The 21,998-nt window shown below is 49.5% G+C and overlaps 1 protein-coding gene across 19 annotated transcripts in view; it reads right to left on the bottom strand.

Annotated features, from left to right (window-relative positions):
- Positions 1 to 21,998, bottom strand: part of Atp2b3 (ATPase plasma membrane Ca2+ transporting 3) — a 96,504-nt gene that overhangs the window by 66,480 nt on the left and 8,026 nt on the right. For 18 of the 19 annotated variants that reach the window (XM_063279857.1, XM_039099540.2, XM_039099541.2 and 15 more), the window contains exons 2-6: positions 9,144 to 9,476; positions 3,217 to 3,414; positions 2,860 to 3,117; positions 2,290 to 2,415; positions 1,637 to 1,762 (exon numbers count right to left, since the gene is read on the bottom strand). In XM_063279857.1, coding sequence (XP_063135927.1) covers positions 1,637 to 1,762; positions 2,290 to 2,415; positions 2,860 to 3,117; positions 3,217 to 3,414; positions 9,144 to 9,351 — 916 coding nt within the window. In that variant the 5' untranslated portion in view covers positions 9,352 to 9,476. 19 annotated transcript variants of the gene reach the window in all.

Raw genomic sequence — 21,998 nt, 5'->3', positions numbered from 1 at the left:
GGTCCACTCTGATTCCCTAGGTCTCACAACCTAGGAGTGTTGTAGAAGTGCAAAGAGCCTGTGTGGGAGTATCTGGATGAGGAATAATCAAGTTCAAATAGGAGGGAGGGGACTAGGACCAAGCTGTGAAGAATATTTAAGGGACAGAGCAGGAGCTCAGGAGCTTGGAAAGGAGCTATGGGGGACAGACATCAGGAAAGTGCAGGCTATGGCAGTTCAAGGAAGAGACTCTTGCCTTCAAGGGGAGGGGGTGGATTTCCTAGAGGGCCTTATGTGTGAAGGGCTCCCTGTCAACCAAGCAGAATCAAGAAGGTACCAAGCAAGTTCATCTATATTGGGGACTCAAACTAAGCCTGGCTGAGCTTACCAGTGCATTCCTGGAGCACACATTAAAGTTGTGGGATAACACTGGGAGGAGCTTAGGGGAGATAGGGGGCTTGGTGTAGGTGGAAGAAGATCAAAAGCAGGAGGTGCCCATATAGGGAGGCACAGGACCGACTGCCAGGAAACAAGGATAAGGACAATGGAAGCTTTTTGATGATAGTAGCCCTGTCAGTTCATGTCTCTCTGCCCCTAGGGACAGGGGGATTTAAGAGGTGACCTAAGGCTAGGACTAGTAACTTGTTGTTCCTCATACTGGTCTGTCCCTGTATAGTCTAAGACCAATTGTTCTGGCTCCAGGTCCTCTAAGATGGGCAGGCATGCATCTGGAAATGCCTGGTTCCTGGTCACCTGGGGCTGTGGGAAAGAACTGAAGATAAATTGCTTACCAGAGCTATGGCATATGCCTGAGTCACAGAGGACCAGGGCCTGGTACAGGGAAGCTCTGTAACTCCATGGTTTTAAGTGACATGGCTGGGAGAAGGCGTATAGTAGCTTTGTGCTAGGGAGCCCAGAGTCATAAGGTAGAGTCTCTAAATTTCTATTTCTATCCATTACTGTTCCCAGGGCAGGGCTACCACTTTCTGGAGAGCCTACCTTTCCAACTCCATCCACGCCCTCTTGTCCTGCTATCATCTGGAGTCCTATTCCTATCTGCTCAGGAGACTTTTCCAGTGATTCTGCCTGTCCCTCAACAAGATCTTCTGTATGGGAGCTGAGAACCTTGAGAGAGGGCATGAGGACCCTAGCAGCATCTTTGTTGTTGTTTCTCTCTCTCTCTCTCTCTCTCTCTCTCTCTCTCTCGCTCTCGCTCTCGCTCTCGCTCTCGCTCTCGCTCTCGCTCTCGCTCTCGCTCTCGCTCTCGCTCTCTCGCTCTCTTTTTGAGGCAGGGTTTCTTTGTGTAGCCCCAGCTGTCCTGGAACTCACTATATAGACCAGGCTGGCCTCAAACTCAAAGAGATCAATCTGCTTTTGCCTCCTAAGTGTGAGGATTAAAGGTGTGTGCCACTATTCAAAGTGAGGTAAGAGGTTACATTTCTGTGACCACACTCTACCCCAGGTACAGATATACCAAAGCCATCAGGGAATAGACAATTAAGGAAAGATGCCCTTACACAGGGGTCATTGGCCTGCTGGCTCTTATGGAAAAATACCAGAAGGATCCCTAAGAAGAACGCAGATAAAGAAGCAAGAACAAGGACATTGAAGAATCTGCCTCATCATCACTGTACATTGGAAGTCATGGCTGCCTTACCTTTCTTGTCTTTCTTCTCCTCCTCCTCTCCACCTGCCCCAAGCAATGTAAAGATGATGCCTGTCTGGGAGTTCACACCAACAGCTGTTACTACCATTCTTCCAGAACCTTCCATGACATGAGTGCCTGGCACAGAAACACAGAGGAACGAAGAGAGATTTGTACAGCCTGGTAGGACATAGGTTGGCTTTTGAGGTTTCCCTGAGGCAAGTATGGGTCTTGCAGAAGTCAGTGTGACTGTTGGCCCCTACATCTAGGCTTTTCTGTCCATTTCCCATTGAGATAAAAGTAGGCTGAGTGAGAACCTTCTAGAAAATGAACAAAGCCCTCACTGGGTCATTTCTAGTCTGGGTGTGGAAGGAGCACAATATTGACCCCAGAAAGTCCTCCCTTCAGTATGTCCTATTTATGATACCAAGGGCCCTCTTGAGCAGGGAAGGCCCATATTTTTGCCCTATGGCTGGAACCACATCACCAGGCCTTCAGTAACCTGCTCATGGCAATGGGTGGCATTCTCAGACTTCCCAAACAACAGGGCTATTCAGGGAGAACCTAGCTAAGGCAAGCCCAGAAGGATGACTTGGCTGGGGGTGCTGGGCCAAATGGCTTTCAAAGTAACCTTACACTTGGCTACGTGGGGAGATGCTCCTCACCTGAGAGCAGCATAGGATCTTTGTCTGCTGATTTGCGCACATGGTCCGACTCGCCGGTCAGGGAGCTCTCGTCGATCTTGAGGTCATTGCCTTGGATGAGCACACCATCGGCAGGCAGAAGATCTCCTATAGGCCATCCCAAGCCAGAACCAGAGGCTATGGATTCCAAGAACCTCCCCACCTTTGCTTTTTCCTGCCTTTTCCAGGGGAGGTCCTGTCATCTGGGAAAGGTCTGGGAGCTGTGCTCTTTCAGCCTCCTCTTTTGAGATGGATCATCCACATGTAACCATGTTGTCCAACTCTCATGGAACAGGGACAATGGTTGTGTGCTGGAGTAGTGGGAGAAGACCTCCTCAGAGGCTATGGGGCCAATGTGGGCACTGTTGTGTCTGAAATTCCTTTTCTGACCCTCCTCACAGTCCCTATGTGCCAATCTCAGGCCCTCTTGGGTGAAAACACACACACTACTGGGGAGGGAGTCTGAGCATGGGAGGAGTTCCTCCGGTTCACCCTTCTCAGAAATGGTATTCAGGCTTTCTTGGCAGAGCAGATGAAGATGGGTATACTTACCGTATTTGACCTGGGCAATGTCCCCTACCACCAGGGCTGCCACAGGGACCTGGAGGAGCTGCCCATTTCGGATGACAGTAAACTTCTGTTCCTGCTCAATTCGGCTCTGAAGACCTCGGAACTGCTTTTCCTTGCTCCAGTCATTGAAGGCTGTGACCAGCACCACACAGATGACAGAGAGTAGGATGGCAGCCCCCTCTATCCAGCCAGCCTCGGCCTCTCCTTCGTCTTCTGCCCCACCAGACACATTCCCACAGGCTGTGTCCAAAGATGAAGAACAACAGAAAGGAAGAAGGGGTGAAGTCATGGAAGCCAAGAGCTAGGACCTGTTCCCAGCCCAGAACCTTTACCCCTTACCTTCACTTTCCTCTCCAGGTGGTGCATAGAAGGAGAGGCCCAGGGAGACGATAGCAGCCACCTCCAGGATGATGAGAGTCACGTCCTGCAGGGCTTCCCACACCAGCTGCAGGAAGGTCTTGGGCTGCTTTGGAGGGATGAAGTTCTGCCCATAGATCTGCCTGCGTTTCTCCAAGTCATTGGTGTTGTCTGCCAGGCCTACACAGTGCCCCAGGAAAGTGGCAGAAGTACAGAAGAAGATGATACCAGCTAATCCTTGCTGCCATTAAGCACTCCTGACTAAGCTGCTGCTGCTGCTGTGACAGTGACTCTCATGGCTCTCTGACCAAAGCCTGTTCCTCTGGAACTCTGGAGTGGATCTTAGAGTAGACAGAGTGGTACAGGCCCGGTACTATAAGCCCCAGGACCAAGCATGGGGACCAAGTACAGCCCTCACAGGGAGTGCCTAGCCTAAGGAAGGGATAGTAGCCTAGGAAAGAAGGTTATCAATTTTTTGATGCACTTGTAGGACAATAGGCCTAGGGAGGGAGGCTCTGGGACTGTGGGATGTCTCAATTGCTGAAACACTAGCCCAGGCCATGCACCTTCTATGTTTGCTATCACTTCCATGTCTAAGCTATCTGGGAGAGATGTTTGCTGAGAAGTTATAATACCCAACATGGGGAGGGTACATGGCAAACGGTAGCTATGACAGCAGCTAGTGGCTTCCTAGGTTGGGGGTGGTAGGTGGGTGAACCAATACCTAGGTGGCTTCAGTGGATTTGTGAGAAGATCACCAATCAAGGGATCCAGGTACTATTAGCCAAGTTTTATGCCAAGTGCCAAAGAAATGGCCAGGGCCCTCTCCAAAGGGATCAGACAAGCTGTCTGTTTCTTAACACTTAGATTCTATGTATCTTACAGAGTGAACTAGGCCCCACAAAGGTCTTCAGGATAAGACTGAGTGTTTGTGACACTGGCACCTTAAAAGTGAAGCAGCCCCTGGACCTTTGCCATCCACTCTATGGCTTACTGTTTTCAAGGTCAGTAAGAGCCACATAGCCTAACTTGCAAAAAGGAGCAAAGCACAGGGGAACCAGGGACCAGGGACATGGGAGTGTCTAGAAGAATAGCTTGTTGAAGAAGATAGAGCAAAGTCTTTTGGAGGTGGATGGAGGTCTACTTTCTAGAAATTTCTCAAGGAAGGAGTAGAGAGAATGAGTGTGAGAGCAAGTTCTTAGGTTCAGAGACCTACTCAGAAGATTATCTGGTGAGGAGACTCTGGGAAGGTGCAAATATAGAGTCAGCAAAGAGAAGAAAAGGTAGAGGTCTGTGCCATTGCATACCAAGCTGTGGCCTGGGAAACTAATTCTCTAGGCTGTGCATAGAGGTTGCCTCACAGTGTGTGTGTGTGTGTGGGGGATTCTAGTGGAGATCAAAAGGACCAGCACCAGGAAAGGACAACAGGGTTGCACAGGGCTGAGGAGAGGATGAGCCAAGGTCCAATGCTCACAGTGCCTGGGTACTTCCTAGGGTTAGGGTTAGGGTTAGGGTTAGGGTTAGGGTTAGGGTTAGGGTTAGGGTTAGGGTTAGACCCAGGCACATAGATTCCCTATACCTTACACCTTTTTAGAGCTCGGCCCTGGGGCCAAACATGAGCTTTGGTCTGGAGACTGCATGAACTTCCACCTAGAGATGCTCTGCGAAGTTCAGTGGCCAGCCTCAATTCTGCCACTTGTCATCCCTGAGAATGAAAAATGGGTATGGCTGAGGCTAAGGAGACTGTCAATGCAGAGAACAAGTAAGGGAGAGGAAAGAGAGCTTCCAGCACATGCCATCTTAGTCTTAGCATTAGACATCTCAGACAGCAGGGCCCAGGGGCGAAGAGGGCCTTAACGCCAGACTTTAGGGCCCTGAAGGTAACCTCTATGTAGATCTCAGGCAAGTGAAATGATGCTACATTCCTAACCTTGTCTGGAAGGCGTCTCTACAGGCTATTTATTTTAAGATTTATTTATTTATTTTTATGTATGTGAGTACACTGTAGCTGCCTTCAGACACACAGAAGAGGGCATCGGATCCCATTACAGATGGTCATGAGCCACCATGAGGTTGCTGGGAATATGAACTCAGGACCTCTGGAAGAGCAGTCAGTGCTCTTAACCACTGAGCCATCCCTCCAGCCTGATCCAGCCCTTTCTTAAGGCACCTAGCTAGGACTTCAGTTCTATGCCCCTAAGGGACCAGCTCCATACTGACACCTAATGGATGAATGGCAGCTTGAAGTTCCCACCAGTAGTCGCTGGCATGACTTCTACCACCTACAGAAGGAGCTGAGTGTTGAGAAAAAGGGTCACCCAATCCATGGGGCATGCATAGCAGGCTGAGTTCAGGAACGCTTATAAGACTCAGTCCCAGACCAACCACCAATAAGGAAGTGCTGGCAGTGGGCCTTCTGCAGAGGATCAGGTTGGAGCTTGAATGAAGTGGAAGGACTGAGAAGAGCAAAAGTCATAACCAGCACAGCCTTGGCACGTCCACACCATCTAGCCACACAGTGTCCTTCCCACCCAGAAGGGCTACAGCTGTTCCTGCCTTTCTCTTTCTGGCCTGGGCTGGCAGCTCAGATTTCTGCTGGAGCCAAAGGCCTCTTTCTGAAGTCCCACAGCTTCCCCAGTAGGGTGTCTTGGAGGTTTCAGCTTCTGTGGTAGCAGTGGTGGGGACAAGGACCAAGCTGGGTTAGGGCAGCCTTCCCTCCAGATTAAGTCTTCTCCCCCTTCAACTGCAGGAGCTATGAGAGATGCGACATTACAAGAGATGCACCAGAACTAGAACTCTGAGCTCCTAGACACTTAGGGTTTACACTGCCCTTGGCCTGGAGCGCCTAGAGAGGGGAAGTGACCCATTCTAACTTCTAGAAAGTCCATGAGTCCCATGGCACCATGTGACTCTGCTTCACATGCAGACTGTTTTACTTCACATGCCCAGATTGTCCCCAAGGCCAGTGAGGCCCTTAGGTCCTTTCCCCTGGGAACTCACTCCCTTCCCCTCCTCTGCCTTGCCCTTGGCCTTGGATCATCCTTCCTACTGCAGCAATGCTTCCCTATCTCCTTTGCCTGACATTGGCAGCTGCCTTCAGATTGACCCTGAAGCACTGGCCTTTCTGTGGAATTGGGGGTCTTAACAGCTGCCACACTGCCATGTTTTGTGTGTGGTAGAGAAGGCAGCTAGCCATAGCCCTTCTGGTTCCAAGCACATGCCCACCTAGCAGGTCCAAGACATGGGGACAGAGGCAGGGTGGTTGGCATGGACACATGTGGGCTGACTGCTCAGAGCAGAGGCCAGATGCCATCAGAATTGGATTAGGACCACATTGTGTTGGCTCTCAGCTAATCTGCTCCCTCCTTCTTTGGACTGCCTGTGGAGAGCAGACAAGACAGGAGCATGGCACTGAGCCCCCTTACCAACCTACCCCAAGGTTCTTGAGCAGCAGTTAGGCCTTTCTTTAGAATAGGTTCTGGAATCCTCTCAATCTCTACAGAGGCTAAGAGATTAGTGGAATGGTGCAATAACTGCCAAAATCTCCTCCACCAACATGCCACACATCTACCTGGCCCCTTGTCCTCTGTCAAGCCCCTTCTGGGCTCCAGCAGATTGGCACAGGGCCGGGAGTACAGTTAAGCCTGCCCCTCCCTCTAAGAAGGCCTGCTGAGGAGCCTGCCTGCTCAAGGTTTGCTGAGCCAAGGAAATGGGGGAGTGAGAGTCACCTGCTCCTTGCTTCAGACAGCTGGACCCAAGTAGCCCGGGGGGAAGGGCTGGTCCCTGAGCTGCCATGCAGACTTAGGGTCTCAGAGGCCCATCAGGGGCTGAACCACCCACCTGGGCACCTGTTCCTCTCTACACCCACCCCATTTAGAGGCACCAGATGAGCACTGGAGCTCTGTGGCAGAATCGGGCAGGTTCCCAGGGGCCTTGACATTTTAAATATTTAACAAGGTCTGACAGGCAGAGCGAAGAGCTGCCAGCTGAAGCCCATCTGCTTCCTTTGATCTGGGAGAGTCCAGAGCTCTTGTGGCTAAATAGCCCTCTACCACAGCTTTCTCAGAGGCCCTAAGTCCTCGGGAGGGTGGGCAAGGAGAAGGAAGGAAAGATCCTTTGGCATGGAGCCCAGCCATCTGCCCTGACAGAATGCTGCTTCAGGCTGGTGACTGAATGCCTGCATGTGTGTGTGTTTGTGTTTGAGTGTGTTCGAGGGCATGTGTAGGCAGGATAAATAGGTTGTCCATGGGTGCAGTAGTTCTACAGCTTAGTTTAAGAAGACTCAGATGGCCCAGGGAAGACATTATACTTTGAGTTCTTAATCTGGCCCATGGGCCTACCTTCCCCTGTCTCTAATGCTCCCATTACTACTACTGGGCCCATGCACTACTGCCTATGGAAAGATGATGCTTTCTTCAAGTCACTTGGGGCAAGGCTAGAGTAAGAGCATCTGGTGTGTGCCCTAGAGGCTCTGGGTTGGATAAGGGCAGAGCAAGGAGTCTAGAGGTAGTGAGTACAAGAATGGGCAAGGCCTGGTGATGGGTAGGACAGGGCATCCAAGAAGCAGGAGGAATCCAGGTAGTAGCCAAGACTTGAAGGACTGGGTACACCAAAGTTCACAACTAAATGGGCAGCTGATAAAATCAATCAGCATTGGCTGAGAAGCAGACCTGGCATCAGGTTGGGTTAGCTCCAGTACCCTGCCAAGCTAGTGTCAGATGGGCCTGAAAAGATCCCAGTTCCTGAAATCTGGGACTAGAGTTAGGTGATCCTAGTCTTACCACAGAAGATACCAGCACCAGGGAGTTGAGGACCCAAGATGGCAGTCAGACCTCAACTCTGGATACTCTACAGTACTCTCACCATGTTTCATCCAGAGGCTCACTGGTGTGAAACCTGCATTGCCTCAGGCTCCTACCTCTCTGGGACAGCCTGTTATTGCTGTCACTTATGTTCATGGGTGTGTGTGTGTGTGTGTGTGTGTGTGTGTGTGTGTGTGTGCGCTCATATATGCTCATGACCAAAGGTAAATGTCTAGTGTCTTCCTCAGTTGCTCTCCACCTAATTGTGATGGAGTCTTTCACTTGATACACAAGCCCCACAGATTTTCTTATCTCTGCCTCCTCAGTGCCCTGACTTCAGGAACACACTCCATGTTTAGCTTTTTACATGGGAGCTGAAAACTCAAACTCACAAGTTCATGTTTGTACAGCAAGCACTTCACCTACTGGGCAATCACCCCAGTCCCAATCACTTCCACGGATAATATGACTAATGGGCCCTAGTTTTGGTCTGCTTTTCTCACAAGACTCAAATGTTTCTGAGCAATCCTTAGACCACCCCTTCCTTCCCATGGAGATGACCCCTTAAACTTGAGCTCCAAAGGGCTTCCACACTGCATCTCCTTTTTTTTCTGGTTCCTCTTAACTGAGCTCAAGTTTAAGCACATGGAACTCAAATAAATAGACAGAGGCCATGGTTTCCTCTTCCTTTGGTAGGAGACTGTTGGCACTGCTCTGTTTCTTAGAAAGTTCAGGGTTTCCATTTGGACCCTCCACCTTTAGTGACCCTAATCTGCCCTTTCCTCTCTTTTCTTCTTGTAGGGTGGAAAATGACTGATCACAGAGGTATGGATGAGGGCTCAACTCATGCCCTCAAAATTTAGTTGCCCAATGGATGATAATTTCTCCCTGAACAAAGTACCTTCCAGTCAAGAGAAAGTGTCTGAGCAGAGGGTAATCATCAGGGTCCCAGTTTCTGTGTCCTTCATGGGTCAACTAGGTCTTACCTACACAGAGCCATTTAAGGTAGCCATAGCAGAAGCATCACAAGCCCTGAGTGTGCCCCAAGGGGAAGAAGACCCCATGTTTCTAGGTTCTCCCTTTCCCTGTCCAACTTGGTGGACTTACCTTCAGTAGGTGAGGTCTTTAGTCTCCTACACAGCCCACTGACATCCCCATAGGCTTCTTGGATCTTCTGCAGTGCCTCAGCACCTCGGAGCTCCATGAGGCTGCGTAGTTCTGCCAGCGTGCATCCAAAGCCACCCACATGAGGCACTTCCCGCTGCTGCTGGGGTTTGGGGTGGAACTCAATGGAACTGTTCGCCATGTCACCCATCCTGTCTGTCAGCCTTCTCACAGGTGTAGCCTCAGCTCAGTAATAGCTAGGGACGGGTGGCCACCTATGATCCCAGTGCTGAGGTGAGGCAAGGTGGTGGTGGGAAAGAAGCTAAGTGTGAACACCTGGGGAAAAGGAAGAAAGAAGATGCCAAGAGACTGGTTCAGACAAAAATGAAGGACCAGGGTTCTGGGATTACTCTGCACATCTTCATTCAGTGTGCTTTATCACTTACAAGTGCCAAATTGACCTCTCATGTCTCACCAGATAGATGCCCCCCCCAAGTCCTGCCTATTATGACCATCCAGAGGTAGAGGGTTTGTTAGGTGGGGAGGCACCAGGTAGCTCTTACTGTTTCTTTAATCCACTTGAAAATCCATTTGGAAGGAAGGCAGTACATATGCACAAGAGATCAGTGCCCATCACTAGCTTCTTACTTGACCCTGTCACCTTACTTCCTGTTCTTGCCTAAACAGTGCCCACTGCTCTGCTCTAAATCCCCAGCAGCCCTCAGTGGCTCGGGACTGGGCTGTTCAGGGTTCCAGGGGATAGACTGAGCTATGGAGAGGCCAGCTGGGCTCCTTATCAAGGTTGAGTGTAAAGGGTTTTTCTGTGGCCCTCAGAGTACCTGGGGGTAGGCGGAGAAGGAGGGGAGGAAGCCCAGTGGCAAGCAGAGAGTAGAAAATAAAAGGGGGAAGGTAGGGAAAGAAGTAAAGAGGAATGGACAGGGTATGGAGGATAGGGGCAAGGGAAATGAAAGTGGAGGGGACCAGAATAGGGCACACAGGAGAAAGCCCAAAACAAACAGAGGTCACTAGTAACTCTGATGACACACTGGTACCACATCCAGATGACAAAGGAGCTATGGTCTTCCTTTCTGAAAACATCCAGAGCACTACCAGATCATACAATCTCCCCCTTTGTTGGGCTTCCTGAGCCTATTACATTTATTATATTTATCTTCTGCAGCACTGGACCTTACTTTACCTAGGAAATTGCCCCTTGGAGCTGCATCTTTGGCCTTCATGGGGTCTGAACGCAGCCATTAGGCCCCATTGGACTTGTCCTCCCCCCCTCAAAGCCATGTACCAAACTTGCCACATCTGTTCCCCCAGAGCACAAGGCTTTAGCCTTTATCAGCAAACAACATGCTGGGCTGGACTAGGCCTCTCACCCTTGGGGAAAAACTCCTGGTTCAGAACAATCCCCTCAAAATCAGAATTCAGAAATCCATCTAGGTTTCTGATGTAGAATCACTGGTGGGAAAAAATAACCTGAAGCCCAGAAGAAAGGCAAAAAGGCCCTCATGCAGCTAAAATAGAGCTGGTGAACTCCATGGCCTCTGCTCTCTAGGTTAGTTCCTCTGAACTATGAACTGAGAGTATCACACCTAGAGGAAGAACAGACGCTTTAGGGAGCAATGAAACATTCCCGCTCATGCTCCTAAAATGGAACTTAAACTCTCAAGAGAGTGTGTGTGTGCCATCAACAAGGTGTGGTGGCTGGGAGAGGGGTGCACTTAGAAAATGTCCTTCCCAAATGGTCACCATTTCACTATTTGGGCACCTGAGTGTTAATCGTTTCATCAGTTTCTATATGGAGCAGCCTTCACTTCTAGGAGACATGGGAAGAAAATGGCAAATACAAGATGACTTCCTTATCTTTTCCCAATCCCATGCACCTTTCCCAGTTGGTCATCTAACAAATATTTATTGAGCATCTACTACCTGGCTGGCACTGGCTTTTTGTGTTAGAGATCAACAAGACTAAACTAGTTGATTTTCTCTGTGTGGCTGAGCTGTAGAAATAAGGTTCTGTTCAGAGGCTCAAAGCCCTGGGGTTTCAGGGAATGCCTTTAGGAAGGACAAAGAGAAGAAAAGACTGAAAGAAGGAGAAGCAGCTAAGCAGGGCTGGGGGAGGGGCAGGGACTGTGGGCCTTTTGCTTGGCTGAGCAGCAGCAGCCAGAAGCACTGGCTCAGAGATGCCAGGGGCAAGCAGTGGACCCATGGGAAGCTGAGCAGAGTGTGTTCCTTCCACCAGCACTCTGTGAATGTGCCATGCCAACCACCTAGGAGGGGGTGATAAATATCACTCTCTTGTCGGCACAAGAAGTTGAGCCTTGGTTAAGGGAAATGACAGAGCCAGAAAAAAAATTGAGACTTCTGCTTCAATGTAGCTATGTCAGCTTTCAACTGATAGCTGCCTCTCTCAACACCTACCCCAGGTGACCTTGGCTTAGGATGATATCCTGACTACCTCCATCTCTCTGACCTGAGCTCCAGTTGCTCCCTGAAGTTCCAGTGCATAGGCAGTTGAGTGTACCTGTCAGTTATGAGTTCTGTTCTCTACTTCTGCCACCCCCAGCCTGCTGGCTTCTGGAGAAGATGAATGGGTCTGATTTGTCTGGGTAGGCACAGGCTTCAGCCAGCACAGCCCAACTATGAGTCAGCTTCTTAGGTCCTAGTCAGGCAAGGCTGCTAGGAAAGGCCAGATCAACAAGCTATATGTAATCATGTACTCTTCAGTGAAAATGTGAGAGGAGCCCCACGGGTTCTGGGGCACTTTCAGCGCTTGTGGAAGGGTAGCCAGTATTTGTCTCAGGCTCTGATGCCCTCATGGGTAAGGGCCTATTTGCCCTGAGCTTTCCCAGTGCTCCATCTGAGGACCTGCATGTTCCCAGCCAAGTTGCCTAAGGACTCCACAGGGACTCTTTGGAAAAGGGAAGCCAGATGAAGGATTTTACTCCATTAATCTTTTCAGCTGTTCTGACCACCTGGAGATGGGGGAGCTCTTAGGCTTCGAATGTGAAGTGAATAGCCTATTGGGCTCTGAGATGGGTACATGTTCTTCAGAGCAGGTACCTGTAGGTCATTGCTACAGTTACCCAGGCCCAGGAGTCCTGAAGGAGGCCAGGACTTCCCTAACATAACTGGCAGGTTTCTGTCATGCCTCCTCCTCCCTGTTCCTGACCTCCAGTGTAGAGCTGCTCCTGACTTTGGAATGCTGTTATTGCTGAAGATGGCTGGACCTTCAATGACTCATAGTTAAGGACCCGGGGTAGGGAGGTAAGGCCATTGTTTCTGACGAGGTCAAGCCATGTTACTTCCTTGTATTCAGAGGAACTTCTGGAGCTCACAGCACCCCTGCTCCTTGTGACTGCCCTTCCCATCTCAGTATCCCCCCAACACCCTGACTAGCAGGCATGGATAGTTCCCTTTTTCTCATCCCCTTCCTTAAACAAACCTGACACTCTGTCTATCAACAGAGATCTCCCTATAGGCTAGCAATTGGTTGCCACACTGCCTGAAACCCCTTCTTTGGCTTAGGCTCCACCACTCCAGGAAAGTCTACCTAAAATCCATGTTGGTTCTGCCGCACTTTCAATCTCCAGTCCCCCCTCTGACCTTGACCTATGCCCCACACCAGCCATCACTCATTCTACCAGAGACCATGTCTGAACTCCAAAAACACATCATTCTCTCTTGTCACCACCTGTTGACCTCCAAAGGCTTCCATTAGTTAAAGTTCCTGTGGAACATTCTCTAGAATGTATTTACCAGTTAGTTTTCCAGCCATAATTAATTGCTGCTGAGCCCAAGATCCCATAGTCCATTCCTACTTCCCAGGGCTGGCCATAGCCATGAATAAATAGGAAATACATTTACCTGCATCCTTAACTCTTTGAGACACATTGTTGACCACTGAATTGCCAAAAATGCACTGAGTGATCTATCCCAGATGACGATGGGGCTGGAGAAATTAGTGAATGGGGCCTGGTTCACAGAGGGGAAAATCTTGGAGCTCTGGAAGGTAGCAGCACTATCCTGCACAGCATGAAGCCAGAAGGTGTGGCTACTCAAACTTTCCTCATCTTCATTCACCCAACAGGCCACAGGACAGATAGAGGGCATCAGTTGAGGGGAGGCCCTTTTGAGTGACTCTTGGCTGCTGGAGAGAACAGAAGGCATATGTTCTCTTCATCCCTGGGTTGTCTATAAACCTGGATGATGGCCTCCCCCAGTTTTAATAAGGACAGCAGCCATCACTGAAATGGCCAAGAACGGAAGTGTCCTGGCCTATCAGTTCTGCAGGCCTGACAGACTTTCCAGCCTGGGCTGGCTGCCGAGAATGGCCTGTAGGCATCAAAAGGGTGGGGAATGGACCATCTCTGTGCTCTTTCACCTTTCAGACCTTAATTGAATTGAGATCCTCCACAGAGGGGCACTCGGGCCTTCTGGCATTTTGCTCCAGCCTGGCACAAATTGGCCAACATCAACATCATAGAGTAGAGTAGAGTAGAGTAGAGTTGAGAGGGAGGAAGGGAGGGAGGGAGGGAAGGAGGGAGAGAGAGAGAGAGAGACATCAACATCATAGAGTAGAGTAGAGTAGAGTTGAGAGGGAGGAAGGGAGGGAGGGAAGGAGAGAGAGAGAGAGAGGGAGGGAGAGAGAGAGAGAGAGAGAGAGAGAGAGAGAGAGAGAGAGAGAGAGCAGAAACTTGCATTGGATTCTCTGGCTCAGCTTACCCTCACTGTGTGACTGTCAACAGGCTGCTACTGTAGAAGATAGTAGGGTTTTGAAGAAGATAGCACAAGTCCAGACCCATCACCTACCCAAAATGCTTTCTAGACTCTTCCCTCTAGTGAGGTCTGGACATTTTAATCCCTTGAGGCCCAAATGGAGCACATACTGACTCATATCTGCTTGACCAGATTTGACCAAGCTTGACCAAGCTTCTTCCTTCTTAGCTCCCTCTCCCGCCCCTCTCCCTCCCTCCCCCTCCCCTCTCCCTCCCCCTCCCCTCTCCCTCCCTCCCCCTCCCCTCTCCCTCCCCCTCCCCTCTCCCTCCCTCCCCCTCCCCTCTCCCTCCCCCTCTCCTCTCCCTCCCTCCCCCTCTCCCTCCCTCCCCCTCCCCTCTCCCTCCCTCCCCCCTCCCTCCCTCCCCCTCCCCTCTCCTCCCTTCCTCTTTCCCTCCCCCTCCCTTCTTCTTCCCCGTCTCATATATTTGCTTCCTTTGAGCCTAGGCATTCCTTGAGCAGTTCCTGAGGGAAGAACCCTCTGGGTTTCCTCTTGTGACCCCACTCTTAACACTAAACTTTGAGTTGTCAATGTCCGTGGGATAACACTAACTACAACAAAAACCACCAACCCTTACTGCAGCTCACTTTGCACAATATCTTTTTCACAGGGGGAATTGGGGCTCAGATGGGACCAAAGACCTTAGGTGTTAAGCTTTGTTTGATGGTTAGAGGTGAGTCCTCGCTGCCCACACTAAGACACCTTGTTGCTACCCTTGAGAAGCTTCCCCAACAGGCTCAGGTAGAACCCTTTGTTCTACTTGCTCTATGGGGCTGCCCAGCCTCATGTTAAGAAGGGTCAAGCAATAGAGAGAAAAATCCATTGCTATCCCCCATGTCAGAACTTTAAAAATGCATTAAAATTCATTATACTGACTGGAAACAGTCCAGAATTGCCCTTACCTAGCACCAGCCAAGTCTGTGTGAACACATGTTTCATACCAGTAATGGGACATATGGCCACCAAGTACTGTCCCCATTCTTGGGGTAGATACCACTGGACACCGGCACTAGCTGCAGGCCAGGAAGTCCCAGTCCCAGGTTGCTTCCTAGTTTCTGGGCTCTGAATGACAAGAGCAGTTTCCCTGGGAAAAAAATCCAGTATATGGCTCCTGGGCTTGCCAATGTCTTGGTGCTACAGCCAGGTCCAGGACCCAAAGCAAGAGTCTATCTAGATGGGCAGGGGGCAGAAGCTTGGGCTGATTGGCACAAGCTTCTACCTTGGGCCCTTTCACCACCCACTAGTATCTCCCTATGGACTCACCAAATTAGGACTCTCCTTCCAGATATGACTAGGGCTCAGCAGTGTGACTCACGGGGGGTGGGGTGGGGGGACAGTCCTTGAATTAATAGGCTCCAGCCTCTCTCTATCTCCAGACACCTAGAAAACACCAGCCTGCCCCATGTAGTAGAGAGAGAAGTTCCAGGAATAGGAGCAGAGGCCTAGTTCTTGTCTTATAGTCAGACATCCCAGCCACACTTGTACACTGGGTGGGGCCTGGGGCCCGGCTAGGGAGCAGGTGGGGAGAAAGTCTGGGAGGAGGGCAGCTGGCTGTCCACTCCTGGGTCTTACATGATGGGGGCAGATACAGGCTTGGCTCGGGAGCCTGGGGATTGTGCTTTAACCCTTGATTTCCCACATCTTTCTTTTCGCCACAGGGCCCTTTCCTTCTTGTCCACTTCTGCCCCACCCTTCTGCTTGATACACCTTGGTGACCACCCAAGGACAAGGCCAGCATGCAGCCAGAGAGGGGGAGGGAAGGATCCAGGCAGAGAAAAGCCTCATTAATATTTCAGAGACACTGTCACTGCAGCTCTTGGGCCCTCACAGCCCCACCACTTTTGCTGGTTGAGGGAGGAGGATGGGAACAGAGGAGGAAATAAAACCAAGAAAACAGATTTAAAGGGACAGACCCCCCCCTCCGATTCCATTCTGCCCTCCCCCTGTTCCTGGTACAATCTGTGCACACTCTGCTATTGCTGCTGCAGCCGCAGAATAGCTTTAAGCCCAGAACAGCTTTGAGCAAAAACAATAACAACAGAAGAGGGTCAACCGCCACCATGGTACATACCCCTCCCTGCTTATGCATCCACCTGCCTTAAGTCCTGCCCTTATAGGCAAGTCTACCAAGGACACCTGAAGAATTGGCTGGGGGCTGTCAGCAAGGTGATAGGGACCCTTCTCATCCCAAGGAAAGACAGATGCACATAGGAAAAGAAGTCCCCATAGAGGCTCCAATCAAGGATTATGGATCCCAGAAAAACCCACACCCAGAATCCTAGGGATTGTAGGGCTCCAGACAATGCCTAATTCTATCCTTGTTTGTGGATAGGTCAACATCTAATTGATGACCAATCACTTTAGTCTCACCTAGGGAAGCCCAGGCAAGCCCTGAATGACCCTCCCACCTAGCAATCTGCCCACTCCAAAAGGGGGTTTGTGACCTCCACCCAATCAAACACCTTTCAAGGGCATCCCATTCCCAGCCAAGTTTGTGGCCATATATTTGCCTATTTTATAGGTTCTGGTAGGGCTCCAAGCTCTCCAGTCAGAATAGGCCACAGGAAAGAATGATAGGTGTTATAGCCACAATGCAACATACATGGCAGTTTCTGAAAACATTCAGCACCATATTACAGTAGCTCCTCATCTCCTAAGAGTAGAAAACCAAGACCCACAGATACTTGGATAGCTATGCTCACAAAAATATTATTCACTATACCCAAAAAGTGGAAGCAGCCCAATGTCCACAGATGCTCAATGGGACAAACAGATTGGGTGTCTCTCCATTTGCCTAGAATGGAACGAACATCAGTCAGCCTTTAAAAGGTAGGGGACTCCCACACATGCTATAATGTGGTTGACATAAAAGGACAAAGCCTGTCTGGCTTTACTTCTTGGAGGTCCTGAGAGTCACTATCTTTATAGAGACAGGCAGTAGGATGATGGGTGCTGGGGGCTAGAGAGGAGGATAAGGAGCTGGTGTTTAGTGGGGCTGAGCTGCATCTTGGGACAATAAGCAAGTTTTGGAGATTGATGGTGCTGGTGGTGGCACAGCAATGAGGATGTGGTACATGCTTCAAGCCTGTTGGCTCTAATGGTGGAGATGTCCTGTTTTGTGTTATGTGTTGTTTTCTATAATGCTAAAAGGAAAAAGCCACTTTTCTTACTTGTATCCAAGGTGGTAGATGAGGAGATTGAGTGGTCTTTTGTGGTATCCCAAGTCATATTATCTCACTCCTTGGACAAGTCAAATCAGCAGTCCATTCTGCTCATGTGGAAACGAGCATTTAGGGAGATCCTTGTCAGGGACATGGCATCCTGGGTAATCCCTTTCCTCGTATACCCTATGCACATCCCACAGTCTGTGTTCATTGTTCCTGCTATGTGCTGGCTGCTATTACCATTATTGCCCATCCACTTGGACCATTTTTGTTTAAGTCTTGTGGTGCTAGGGGTAGACCCCCTGATCCAAGCATTCTAAACAAGTGGCCTACTGTTATGATGCCTAAATTGCTTTCTTACTTGGAAATGGTTGGAGCAGGTATGTACTCCCTCCCTTTTAGCTACTGGCAGAACTTTCCTGGGAGTAGCAAGCCCAGTCCATCCTCAGGAGGGATGGTCTAATCACTTGGGGTAAAGCCTAGCCTCAAGATGGTTGAATTCTATACATAAAATGCTTTGGAAGCAGGGCCTGGTGGTTTGTTAAAGCCTTTAATTCCCGGTGCTTAGCAGGCTGAGATGGGAGGATTGAAAGTTCAAGACCTGACTGGGATATAGAATGAATTCAAGACTATACTGAGTAATTTAGTGGGACTCTGTCTCAAGATAAAAAAGTAAAAGTAGGCTTGGGACACAGCTTAGCTATCATGATGCCCTGAGTTCAACCCCTAGTGCCAAAATGGCTTTGGGAAGTGCTAATAGACCCTAAGAAGGTTCTAGAAGAGACTATATGATATTTTCCTAGCTAGATGTCTTATTGTTTAGTCAATGACTTTATTCTTTTGACTCTCTTGCAGCTACATATGACCATGTGACCATACTCTGGCCAATGGGATATAAATAGAGGTGACAGGAACAACTTCCAGGTTCAAGTTGAAGCGTGAAAGAGAAGTGACATATTCTCCTCTGATCTTCTTTATCCTGCTTGCTGAAATGCTGGTGTGAGGATCAGGTGGTAATGGTTTTCTTGTGTCATTTTGCATATGGATCTACATGTATCATATAGGAGCCCAGATACCTATATACAAAGAAGTCATCATACCAGCTACAGGTTGTACAACTAGACTTCTATGTGAGCCAGAAATGAACTTATTTGCTGACAGAGCTGTTATTATTCCCAATTCCACTAAAAAGGATAGCTCCATAAGCTGAAGCGACTGAAGATTCAGAGGGACAAACTCAAACCTCCCCCTTTCACTATGTGCCCAATTTAGGCATGGGGTGTTAGGAGGCTTCCCAATCTTTCCAGGAATTTCTAAATAGCATTATGGTTCCCTGTATGCAACCACCTTTAACCTAACTCCTTCTCATCTGTATTATTTGTCAATGTCATGAGTGCTCTTGTCAAAGCAGAAGGGAGAAGGCAGAACTATAAGAAAGCGATGCAAGGTCAGTTCTGTCACATGCAAGCCAAGCCAAGCAAAGGGACTGTGCTGAGTATTGTGCACCAAAGCATTGTGGGAATGATTATTATTGTTCTGCACAATGAAGCTCTATGTCAAGGGATGAGGATACCTACTGTGGAGTACAGGCATCTAAGGTATAGAGATTGAGGAACTTACTCAAAGTCATATCACCAGCAAGGAGTAGAAGCACATGCAAACTTGTCTTCAGAGAATTCTGTATGGCTCCTTTGCTAAGTGACTGCCTAACACATCCAAGAAAGCAATGGACACCTGATTAGAACCAATTCAAATAGTTAATAAAGTGACTGGGTAGGCTGCGTCCTTCTATAGATCAAGCACTGGCTGCAGAGTCATTCAGCCTCCCTGGAAACAGGACTTCATCTTTTCTTGCTGTGTTAGTATTCACTCAGTACAAGTCTTCAGGGTGCTTGATCCATTTCTCTGGAGGCCAGGGAAAGAAAAACAGGGCAGGGCAAGGACTTTGTTCAGTCTGTCAGTTCTGCCTCATGTGTCTTTCCCAAACCTTCCACCTCTATCTATTCTGAAGCTGATATCAGCCAGGCCCCAGAGTTCAAAGAGCAGGACCAGGCTTCACTGCTGAGGTCAGAACATTTTGTTTGACCAGGATGGGACTGATGTGCCTCTCAGGATGTTTTCCCATTTTAGGGGCCATCCCTAGGCCTACTTGGATCCCACATCACTCTGGGGTCCTGGAATGTTTTTGTGGGATGAGTCAACATGCCCACACAAGTGGTTCTTACACTGCTGAATGACTCTGGGTCACAAAGGGAACTTGAAAACTCCTCTCTGGAAAGGACCATGCAGTATGATTACTGGGGTCATGACTCTCCATGGAGAAAGGGGACAGTCATTTGTTTTCTGCCAGAGAAGGCAGAAGCTGAAAAAGGAGAGAGCTGGGGAGCAGGAGCTGGAGAAGCCGATAGGCAGGAAGCATAATGACACTAATTATCCAATTACAGCGAGCTGTGCGGGCAGAAAGCTGCAATGCAGCAGGAGCCAAGCCAGCCCTGCGCCCCGCCCCCGCACGCGTCCTGCACATGCTGGCCCCCACTTCCCTCCTGCCCTAAAGCACAGACAGCTGGGACACCCTGTAGTCTCTTGAGAGGCAAGGAGACACAAATCCACCATAGCTAGCCTTTGTGAAAGCCTCCTGTGAAAGCCTCCTGTGAAAGCACAGGAGGCAGCAGGTTCTAGTCCTCCAGCTCTTTAGAGCCAGAAAACTCCCTGCTGGAAGGAGGGACACCCAAATCTCCTAGCTCTGCTGTCTACTGAGGTACCAGTCCAATCTCAGAGTCAGCCTAGCAACCGGAAATAGCCAAGACCTAAACAGGTAATTAAAGAAATTATAGACAGCTGGAATCCATTGGCACTACAGGCTAGGTTGAGTCCTTTCAGCTAGGACAAGCTGGGACTAGATAAGAAGACTACCAGGACATGAATGTGTCCTCTTGGGGAAACAGGCCCTATGTGTAGGGGCTTTGTTTCTGGAAGCAGGTTGAAATCCTTGGGCCACCAGGCAGAGGTCAGGGTAGGAGGGATTCACTGGCATCAAGGTCAGGAGCTGAACGTATGGGAGTCCCAAATGCTCATAAAGTAGCCTATTTGGGCCCCTTCTGTGATTTAACTTACTCACCCAGAGGACCAATCCCATGTAGAAAAAGAGCTATAAAAAATGGGCTTGTCAGTGAGTGGAAGTCTGAGGCTACATGGGTCTCAAAGCTACCTTTCTTCCCTTTGAAAAATCCTTGACCATGATATTCTTAGCAGAGGAGAGGGCAAGAATGATGGGGATAGAGACATATTAGATATGGGAATCAACTCTTGCTGCTACCTCTGTGACCCAGAAGCAACGACTCAGCACTTTTAGGTCTAGGCATCGCTCTCCTAGGTTGACCAAAACTGCTGCCTGTTGTCAAATGCAGTAACAGAGGAAGTAAAGGCCAGTGACCCATGGTAGTCCCAAGAAAGGATGCCTTAGAAGCTAGAGCCCAGGGAGGGTCATCTGAAAGGCTGCCAGATACAATCCCAGCAGCCTCACAAATCCCAACCAGCTGTGATGGCAAAACCTGAAGGTCACCCAGGGCCTGGATGCCACCAGGATGTCATGGATTGAGCTTTGTACCTCAAAGATTCTGCAGTGTCCATTGGGTAGCCACGAACACTAAGTCAGGGGTCCAAGTATGTCCCCTCAGGAGGCTGCAGAGCCTACCATGGGCTCAGTCCGGGCCCTCCTCTAGGTTTCCCCACTTGTTCCATAGATGCTCATAGATACCTCATGAGGCTGAGAACTGGGAGAGGCACTGATGGGTAGTGTAGTTGCAAAAAGCTTCTCCTTGGGAGATAGGCATGTAGAATTTTTTTCCACTCATCCCCTAAGGTGATTCTAACGATATGGTTCTGTTCCTCCTCTATGGAAGGGTAGCAGAGACACAGCCTGCAGCCAAAGAGTTCTTTCTTCTCTGGACTCAGGTACATGCCCAGACAGCCCAATGGACCTCCCAGGGGCCATTGGATCAGTCCAAGGATCCCAGGAAGCTAATCCCCACCACCAGGCCTGGCCCTCTCTCCTCCCTGGACCCAAAGAATAAACTGTAGTGGTTATTCTTGCTCGGTTCCCCAGGATAGGGCCTTTTCCAAACAAAGGTCCAGCCACTGTTCATTGGGCTTGGGAGCCAATGAGTCACGGGCCACAAGGGAGACTACATTGTGTGGGAGAGGTGCTGAGAACAGAGTCTGTCCCTTCCATGTACCATACATACCTCCTTCCCTCATTTTCCACACTAGGTTCCCATTCCCACTGGCAGCCTCCCTCCTGGTACTCCCTAGGAATCTCAAACCCTGGACCAGTTATTCCTGGACCACAGTCATTCGTTCCAGACCCATGGCTCTAAGCCAAGGTAGTCCCATAGTCTACTGGGAGAAGTGGAGATGAAGCCCATGGGGAGAGGAAAAGACCCTTTTGGCAGAAGAGGCAGTCAGTTGAGGTCTGAGATGTGATATAGAACCCTAGGTCTGCCCTGGAAACAGAGCTGTGCTCTGCTATTACCAAATGGTTTCAGTAGAGATGGCCTAATGTGGATCAAGAATCCCTCCTCGCTCTGTTATGCCCCACACCACCATCATGGCCTTGGCCATTCATCCATGTAAACTTTAGTTTAGCAACGTCAACATATTTTTATAACCTGGTTCTGGTTTGTGGCAAAATACCAGTGTGAAAGGAATTCCGAGTTCTGGGACAGTCTAGGGAATAAAAAAGTTCCCAAATGAGTTCAGAAAGGGAAAATGGGATGGCTCATTCTCAAACATGTTCATTCAGAGAAAGAGGCTAGTGGTTACCATTCAAGGTGGGCATCAGTTGAAATGGAATGGCCACAGAGTCTTCCTCATCTCTCCTCTTCCTTGATTCCCTCCTTGCTTTTCTGT

This window comes from Rattus norvegicus, chromosome X, assembly GCF_036323735.1.
Source record: "Rattus norvegicus strain BN/NHsdMcwi chromosome X, GRCr8, whole genome shotgun sequence".
NCBI lineage: Eukaryota > Metazoa > Chordata > Mammalia > Rodentia > Muridae > Rattus > Rattus norvegicus.
This window is presented reverse-complemented; position numbering and strand designations above follow the sequence as displayed.